We start from the raw sequence: 9,539 nt of genomic DNA on the forward strand, positions 1-9,539 counted from the left end.
GGGGTTGTGCAGTCTCTGGAAAGCAAAGTGGGTTGCACTACTCGTGCATTTGCTTTTAGTTAAATAATAGCTATAAGGTGCTGGGATAGAGTTTCTGTGAGGAAGTCCAAAAAGGAGTGTGAACCCATTTAAAAAAATACAAGACAACAATCCAGTAAGAGGAAATACAGAAGGGGCAGTTCTCTTTTTCTTTCTTTTTCTAGTTGAAATTGAGTTCTTTGCTTGAAGGTCAACTCTTGATGTCTAGACCTGTATGGCTTGACTGTAAATTATAAGAACTTCTTGCTTCTTCAGCGTGTTGAAAATCTTGGTACGGAAAATACAGTTTCTCTTCAGTTCCTCTTAGAACAAAAGAGGAAGAACTGACCAAGTGAGGTTGAAGGGCAGAGAATTCACCTGGAGTTGATACGGTGCTAAATGGAGGTGCTTACTCCACCTCCTTAACAACCATGTTAAGAAGTAGTAGAACAACTGATGAACAGGACTATCCATCAGCAAGTTTGTGGTCTCCAGGCTCTCAAATACTGCTACTACTATTTGTGCCTTCCTACAGAACTGTAATGCTTTTAACTTGTGTGAAAGAGAGAAGGTAGGAATTAAAAGTTGCTCACTCTTTGACTCTTTTTTCAGACTTCACTGTGCAGGTAATTACACAAGCAGCTGTTTTGGAGAACTAAACAGAAACTTGAGACTTGCTGAGCCCAAGCAGTTTTATTTTTTGCTGCTTTGATAATCTCTGTGGCAAGCTGATGAGGGCGACAGACTGAGCTGAACAAGTTGGGTGTGATACTGCAGTTTGTGCTTTGGATTTTCTCATATTTGAAGTTTGAGTGATGTGAAAATTCTGAAGCACTCTTCAATATTCCCATCAAAACCATTATACTGTTGTCCAAAGTGGCTTCCCACTGGTGCAGTAGGACTTGGCTTATCACGGAGAACACTGTCCTGTATTTTTCCAGTGTCTAGAACAGTGACTTGAAAATAACCTGTTTTCCAGCTCAAATATACCAGCAGAATCCATATCCTCCTTCAGTCTGTTGTTTTGGTCAAGGACTGCTGCTTGGAGTAGCAAATACAATTAAAAATCAGACTGAGAAGCTAGTAAAATGACTCGTGCACACTGGTAAGATGTAGGTGACCCAGACAATCTATTTGCTTGGTAACCTGCTTCATAAATTTAGAAGATTTGTTTTAAATTTTTCATTTGAGTATTATCAGGTAACAAGACAGCAGTTCAGCTTTTGTAGACATAGATGCTGTTACCTTGAATTGGAGACAAAGTATTTTTATTTTACTGTACAAGAGCTGAAATAGAGACGTGCATGACTGATCCCTAAACATGAAGTCTCATTTTAGTAGATGATCTACACATCATCATAGGAGTTTGTGAATTTATTATTTAAAGTCATTCTAATATATTGCAAGCTTGATTTATGGCTAAGGGATTCCATAATAAAGCAATGGAACTGTTCTTCAGTGATGCCTCAGCATTGTAGTGGGAAAGAGGACAAAAGTTTTAATAGAATCACCCTTTATTAGTTAAGTAGTGGAAAGAATGCCAGAATCACCTGGCATTTTCTTTTTTAGCCTTCCATAATGGGGGGAGGTATTCTGTGTTTATTGCATTTCTTTTCTGTGTAGTTTATCAGTCTTGCTTGTTAGCGTTCCAGTTACCTGGATATTAAGGAGCATGTACTGTTTTGCTGCAGTTTTGTTACACTGAAAGGAAGTTTTGGTTATTCTGCTGAATCCATGTTTAGGTTCAGAATTACTTGCAGTACTTAGTAGGCAAGTGATGGAACTAAAATACTTGCAGTTTTTACTAACCCATTTCAAGACATGAGTCCAGTTTGACGTCTTCAAGTAGGTGTTAAAACTTCCTATATTTGATTTATTATTTTAATTTCAACACTGCCTTGGGATAGCTGGCTGAATGTCAGAAGAATCTTGGGTCATAAAGAACAAAAAATGACTGAGCTTTTACGTTCAGCTGTGTTAACATAGCTAAACAATTAGTAAGTAGAAGTATTATCTCATAAAGTAAAAATGAACTTGTGAAAGGTGTATCCTGGGGTAAGTTATAACCATATTGAAGATAATTTTAATTAAAGTATAGATGTTAGTAAATTATAGGTATAAATTAGAAATAATAAAGAAATAATTTATAATAGAAACTGTGATTTTCAGCTTTTAGGATTTTAAGAAATTCAGGTGTTTTTCTGAGGGGAAAAAATTGCTTTACTGTGTAACCCAAAAAGTCATGGAGGAGTTTTGTTGTCTGTTTTTGTTGTTTGTTTGTTTAATTTATCTACATGTAAGTGGAAGAACTATGTAAGATGTATGGAGGGTTGCAAAATGGAAGACTGTATTTTGAAGATGTTTGGAATAGTGCTTTCCCAAATGTTCAAATTTGCTGCTCACAATGTTTTTGAGAGCATTGGGAGAATACACAGAAGAGTGTGGATAGCTAGTATGCTTCATGTCAGTTTTCTGTGTTAAGGTATTTAAAAACCAACCAAAGAAAAGCAACCTTTATCTGGTACCCTAGAGAAAACAGTTAATTAGAATCTTTGATACTCATGTTCTCTAGAAGGTAGCTCAGTGGTCTTTCATCCAAAGAAAAGGTCACATGGTTTCAGGTAGGATTGAAAACTTTATTGAAAAACTTGAGGAAGCTGCCCTTTTTTCTTAATGGCAGAACAGAAGATGGAATTATATATTTATAAAAGCGTTTATTATTTATTATATATATACATGAAAGTGTACAAGGTGCAGGGTTACATTTTGCTTGCATTTGATATAGTTGGATTGGATGTGGTGTGTTGGTTTTTTTTCTAGTATCCTAGAAAAGAATTTGAGAAGACAGTGGTTTTTCAGTAGTATCCTAATTCCGTAAAGCTTTGGTTTGAAAAAATAAACCTTTGAGAATGTAGATCACAAAAATGTCATGTCTCAGTAGTAATAGTTGTTTCATCTGGGTAGTTCAAGAAACTTCAAATTAAGCACTCATTATAAACCCTCCTGTTTGCATGCATGCAAGTGTGAGGACAAGTGATTGGATGGAAGATAGAGAATGTTCTGCTTGTAGTCAGGTGCATTCTGCAGTGGTAACTGCAAAAGCACTTTTTAGATAGAAAATGGTGACAAAGTTAGTGGTAACAAGTGGAGTGGCTTTGATATTTCTGAAACTAAATAAGGCAAAAAGGAAGTAAAGATGTCCATGGTAACCATTTTTTTGACAAAAGGTCCTAAAAAGTTTACTGTAATTTTTTTCCGTGCACTTAAGAGTCCTTGTGTATTAGTCTGTCACCTTTATAGCGTTTTTAAGTTGCAAGTGGATTTTGTTGGAAGGACCAGTAGTTCTCAGCTGTAAGTCCGGGAGAATGTGTATGTATGTGTATGTGTCTATACACTGTTATTTCTAAAAGATTGAAACATAAGCAAAAGTTGGAAGGAGAAGTTTCAGGACTATGTTCTGTGGTGGAGAGAATGTAATCTAACAACCTAGCAGTTAGTTGCATTAAGGAGGCCAAATTTGGGGGATTGAATGAACTGGCATCTGGTTAATTAATTCACTCAGTCAGTACAATAAGATGCAGTCAGTCTAGGTGGAGTATAAAAAGTAACCTTGCCCATTTACCTGTATTTTAGTTTAAACGCTATTGGTTGTTCAGGTCAGCAGGATTTAAAGGCTTTGGCTCTGAAATGTTACTCAAGAGGTAGGAAAAAAACTGTCCTTAGGGTTCCTCAGTTTTGCTTTACATGGAAATCATTACATTAAATTAATAGGATGAGTTTAAGTGAAAAAAAAAAAGCTGCCACAAGATTATCTGAAGGCTAAGCATGAAGCTAGGTGATGTTTGTTAGGCAGTGTGATTTTGAAATTCTGTAATTTCTATTGCAGCAACAAAGCTATGTAATTTTAATTACTTGTAGGTCAAGCAGTTCCTGCCCCTGCTGGGGCTCCTCCAGGTGGTCAGCCAGATTACAGTGCAGCATGGGCTGAGTACTACAGGCAACAGGCAGCATATTACGCCCAGACAAGTCCACAGGGAATGCCACAGCATCCTCCAGCACCACAGGTATAAAGTTTTAATGTTTTTTGGTTGGCTTCTGTTTCAGTGGTTATAGATCTTTTTTGCATGTCTCCTGCTTTGTTACCTTTGGAGTATGCATCTTTTTTTCTAGTGAAATAGTAACTATCAGCATAGCTAACAGATTACTTTGTTTACCTGATAACTTGAGTTCTGTATCTATCCATATGTTTGGTGATTATCTTTTTTTTTTTTAAAGAAAAACTTTCTCCTCCCAGGGTTTTGAAAACCATGCAAGAAGCCACCACCATTTACATTAACCAATTTTTCTTTCTTAAAGGCTTCACTCCTGAGTTAGCTCAATTTAAAGGATTTTCTTTAACTTTTTGTGTATCTCTTATGTATCTCTTCTGCACAGGGCCAATAATAAGAAGTGGACAATACAGTATTTGCTTCATTGTGTGGGGGAAAAAACCTTTGTTAAATGTATGGATGCAGACGCCTTGATGAAGATCTTAATTTTGTTTGGTTAAAAAAAAAAAATAGTGTTTTTGAAAATGTACAAAATATCTATCACTACTGATAGGAGGTAATATTTCTGTGTAGAAATGAAAAATGGTTTGTTTTTAGTATTAGTGTAGATGTACACATTCCAGCAAATGTATTTGCAATTATGTGGTCAATGCTTTGTGATATAAATGTACTTTTTCAATGTATACTTTATCACTTTTAAAAAATGCCTGTTTTGTGCTTTACAATAAATAATATGAAACCTCCTGTGTCGGTAAGTTGGATATGTGGGTATATAAAGAATTATAGGATTGATATGCAACGCTGAATCAAGGTACCTGTACACAAATGAGGTATTTTTTTCCCCCACGAAACCTTGTTGAGTTTAAAAGTTGCCATTAGCATGTTTTTCCCCTCTTGCAGAATAGTTGTAGATGGAGGATCTCTTTCATTCATTGTATTTTGCTGCCTAGCACCAGTAATCTTGATACTTTAATTTTCTTTCTATTTGATTAAAACTGCATGTGTTTTAAGAAGGTGATCTTTTGGCATACTTCCATTGCATTAACAGTGAAATTTCCTTTTATACATGACCACTGTTTAAGATCTGTGCAACTGCTATAACAGATAACTTTTGTTCTTAATTGAATACTTCAGAGCTGTTCCTGCATAACTATTACATGGATTTTTCAGAGTAGTTAAAATTTTATTTCAAGTGTATTGTGCTTAAGCATTCAGTTTAAAGTAGTCCACTTCAAAATTCAGTGTAGAAAAATCAATGTGATATGCATAGTAGGTACAAAAAATGCATCTGTCCTTTAAAAGCTGTTTTGAGTGGTGAGGAGTGTTTGAGAACTTCCTACAGAGCAGATAACTTCTGTTTTTGTAAATACTCAAGCATTTGAATCAATTTATTATTTTTTTAATATACTTGAAACTTACTATTGCTCTAATGCTCATACTAAAAATCTGATTCTCTTGAAATCCTATGTTTGCTCTTTGCATATTTATTGGCTCTTTGCATATATTAGACCATGCAATACAGTCTGTCTTGCCATTGTCTGTTGAAGTGCAGGTTTGATCCAGCCAGTATAGAACTAGCTCTATAGGGGTGAGGAGGACTGTGCTGTGTATCATCCTTGATTGTTCCTTCAAGGAGCATTGCACTGTAAGTACATCAGAATGACAAATTGATGAACTGCAACAGTATCTTTTTGTCAATGTTCCACATAATGAAAATGCCATACTTGTGTGACTATTATGTTGGAATACAGTGCTGATATCTTAGGAAGTCATAAATGCTTTTTAATCCAGAAACATAGGTTTGCATATATATATTTATACATACACATAATAAGAGCTTTGTGGGTAAGTATTTCTGAAACATTCAGCAATAGCTAAAGAAAATCATGTTTCTGTTTATTTGAGTAATAGTTTCTTTTCATTAGTACTCCTGAGACAGCTGTATCATTGAGTGCTTTAAAGTATGCATGTTGTAACATTGAAGTCTTTGGAAACATTTGTTAGACAGGAGTTGTCTTTGTCTTCAGATAGTTTGCAGATAATGTAGTGATGTAGGTATGTTTTGAATAATTCTGCAACTGTTACTTGCTTTATCTTTTGGAACACTGTATTGTCGCTTTGAGAATACATTTTTTTAGGGTGGCTGCACAGAAGTAAAAGTTAAGGCTTGACAATTGAAGTAGATTATTCAGGTAATCAGCAATGTTTGTATTGTGCTGTAGAAATAGCAGGAATTATTTTTATCCCTTTTAAATTTAGGAATTATTTTAGTAGCTTGAAAAAAGGATAGGACAGAATTTGCTTTCTTCAGTGGTAGGGTATGAAGTTTTAATAGTTCAGATATTTTGCATGGTATTTTGTAGATAACCTTATAGAATGGTGCATTTATTATATACTAAACTGAGCAAAATTCACTGAATTCTTTTGTCATTCACAAAATGGAGGCTGTTGATTTTGATTCATTTAAGGTATAAAATCTTTATTAATTGCAAACAGTGCAATTATTTATACTTCACAGTGCCTTCCCAGACCTTCCACCTTAGGTTCTGCTGCAAAAAAGCAACAGGTAAGCACAACCTAAGGAAGTATATAAATCAATATATTTCAGTACATTAATGTTGTCCCTGTGAGATCTTTGTGGTTGTGTATTGAAAAGCAATCTGCTGCCTCCCCAAATGCATTGTTACTCACGGTTCCATTTCAGTGGAAAGTCTTTTCAACAACTGTTTATATTTCTAGGTAAATATGTTGGGGTTTTTTGGGTTTTTTTGTTTTGTTGGGGTTTTTTTTTTAGAAAAGATTAGTAGATTGCTGTAATTAAACTTAAATCAGAATAAGTAATTTTTGTTCTTTTTCCTTAAATAGCTAATTGTTGCAATTAAAGAATAAAAACCTTTAAAATATGCAGGAATTACTTTGGTTAGAAACTTCAACAGCCTTCACAAATGTTTTTTATAATAGGGCACTATTCCTACTTACACCCTTGAGACCCAAGTATGAAAAGTATGACTTCTTATTGTTATCACTGAACTTGATACCTTGTCTTACAATTATAGTGTGTTAGTGGAATTTTCAGATAACTTAGTTTGCTTATCCGTACTTGACATGGTAGGAAAACAGATTTTGGAGTTTCAGAGATTAGTATGTTTTAACTGAAAAAGCATGTGCACCAATTAAATGTTAACAGTACAGCAAATAATATTTTATATAGCAGTCAGTGTATCCTGTTTCTTGATACTGTAACTGAATTGCTGTATATTTTGATAGCTTAAAATGTTTCTATGTCTTATAGATGGTCTGGTACAGGTTTTTGTTTCTGGTTTTCAGTTTGTTTTGGTTTTGTTTTAGCTTAAAGTAAAGCAGCATCTATTTGTTTTTGTTGATTATTCTGTTTCTAAAATGTGCTGCTCCTCTTTCAAAAGTCCTGCTTATTTGTACATCAAAGAAAAATATTCAAAAATACTGCCTTCATTTTCACACACAGTGCTGAAGATGCTGCAAGCACCAAATCATAGCTCATAGAATCAGGTCCCGAGATAGTTACTACCAGTAAAGAGGAATCCTTTGAGTGTATGCCATTGGTGAGCCGATGAGCATGGACCATAGAAGGGCTCCATGTAGAAGGTAAAATTGGCAAAAGCATAACAGATTTGAAATGTATCCCATACATAATGGTGTAGGGTATAATTTTTGTCTTGATCACTTTTCATTCTTTAAAGTATTATTATTGTTTGACCATAAATGTTCCATAATCTGTTAAGTTTTTTAAACTGTGATTTAATAATATAAACCATCTATTTTAATTTATATTCTTCTAAACAGCCAAGCTTAGATATATTGAATTTTTTAACTAATAGTTGTGCTTCAGTTTCTCGAGCCACTTAATATTTCATATGTAGTTTAATGTGTAACTTAATTTTTGATGTGAGAAAAGATTAGGTGTGTACCATTTGGATTTTGATACTATGAATTTAGTGTTGGGGTGAGTCATTTGTTCACTTCCTTATACATGGTACTTTTTTCTTCAACTGTTATTGTAAAGTATCTTTACAGTCTCTGAATTCTAAGTTTAGCCAGTGGGAGGGGATAGAGAAGAAAAAGCCAGTTCATTGGAATGTTGCTAGCGTGTGGAAGGTGAGATGTTGTGTGTTGCATTCGAGTTGTATGGACTTCCAGGTTTCTCACTGCAGGGCTTACAGACATGCCGGTTTGAGCTAAAAAGCATAGTGTTCTTTTTCAACTCTCCAAATTCATAGTTCTTAGGAGAACGGAAAATAGATTGGAGCTATCCTGATGCTAAAAGATAACTGGACATCCTTAGAAGTGCAATTAACTTGTCCAAAGGTTTCTTTACATGTTTTCCCTCTCCTCCCCAGTTCCTTAAGAGCCCCACCAATTAAGTAGAATGTGAAAAGTATGAAAAGTTTAAAAAGGAAGCATAGTGTTCAAAGTAGGAAAAGCATTTTCATATCACTTTCTGCAGCCTATATTTTAATAGGACATGAATAAAATGTCAGGTGGAATAACCTTCAGTCTAGCACGATCGTAAGTCATCTATTTAAGTTGTCCAGGCAGACAGGAACATTATTCACTTGTGCAGCCGATCTTGAAATATTTCATCTTTTTACTAGTGGTGTTTTATTGAATGGTAGAATCTGTTTCTCCCCTGTTCTCTTCCAAAGTAATTTTTAATTTTTCCATTGCATGCTAAAAGCTTTTTATTTTGCTTTTTTTCTGAAGAGGGGGAGGAAGGGAGGACTGGGCTTTTCAGAAAGCATACAGTTGACAGGATTCCCTCTTCCCTAGTAATAGCTTATAAAACTCTTTAAGTATGCACAAATATTTCTCTTGCGTGCATGTGAAATGCCTTTTCGTCCTGAGAAAAGTGTTCTCTGCAGAAACTACCCGTGTGTAAAAAGAAGATTGGCTTTAAAAGGCAACTGTGATGGGAACAGTGTCTTAGGGAGATGCAGCTTGGACTTGAGGTAAATTGAATGCTTTACAAAAATGTGGTTTTGAGCTTGCATTGACACTGTATGTAATATGGGTACACGTTAATTGTATAATGTTTTTGTATGGTTTTTCTCAATAAATGTAAACTGATGGTTAATAATAGCAACGCTTTTGTCTTTTTTCTGCTCCTATCCCTGCCTTTGTTAGTTTGAAATAACAGCTTCAGAGGAGAGATACTGCAGCAGCTAGTACTTCTGTGAATGAACATCACCCACATGATGGCTATTAGAAGAAGTATTAATTCAAAACATCGTATTACCATTTTTTCCAAGATTATTCTGAATTTGTAACTATTTTATTGAGGCAAAAGAGCGACTTCCAATGTGTAGCTGTACAAAGAGCAGTCAGCAGATTCAACCACAGGAAAATTCCTTATTGAAATGACTGCATAAATCTGATTTGCTGCAGCTTGTCTTTATGATAAGGCTGGTACACACGTTCTTGCATTTAAAATGTGAC

The 9,539-nt window shown here is 34.9% G+C and overlaps 1 protein-coding gene across 13 annotated transcripts in view; it reads left to right on the top strand.

Annotated features, from left to right (window-relative positions):
- FUBP1 (far upstream element binding protein 1) overlaps nt 1-9,539 on the top strand; it is a 35,068-nt gene that overhangs the window by 15,159 nt on the left and 10,370 nt on the right. For 5 of the 13 annotated variants that reach the window (XM_051625590.1, XM_051625586.1, XM_051625589.1 and 2 more), the window contains 2 exons: nt 3,937-4,082; nt 6,586-6,633. In XM_051625590.1, the coding sequence (XP_051481550.1) occupies nt 3,937-4,082; nt 6,586-6,633 (194 nt within the window). Of the gene's footprint in view, nt 1-3,936; nt 4,083-4,452; nt 9,187-9,539 lie in introns of those variants that run through there. The other 8 variants (XR_007890112.1, XR_007890109.1, XM_051625587.1 and 5 more) reach the window with 8 other exon arrangements.

Source organism: Apus apus, chromosome 7 (assembly GCF_020740795.1).
Source record: "Apus apus isolate bApuApu2 chromosome 7, bApuApu2.pri.cur, whole genome shotgun sequence".
Lineage (NCBI taxonomy): Eukaryota > Metazoa > Chordata > Aves > Apodiformes > Apodidae > Apus > Apus apus.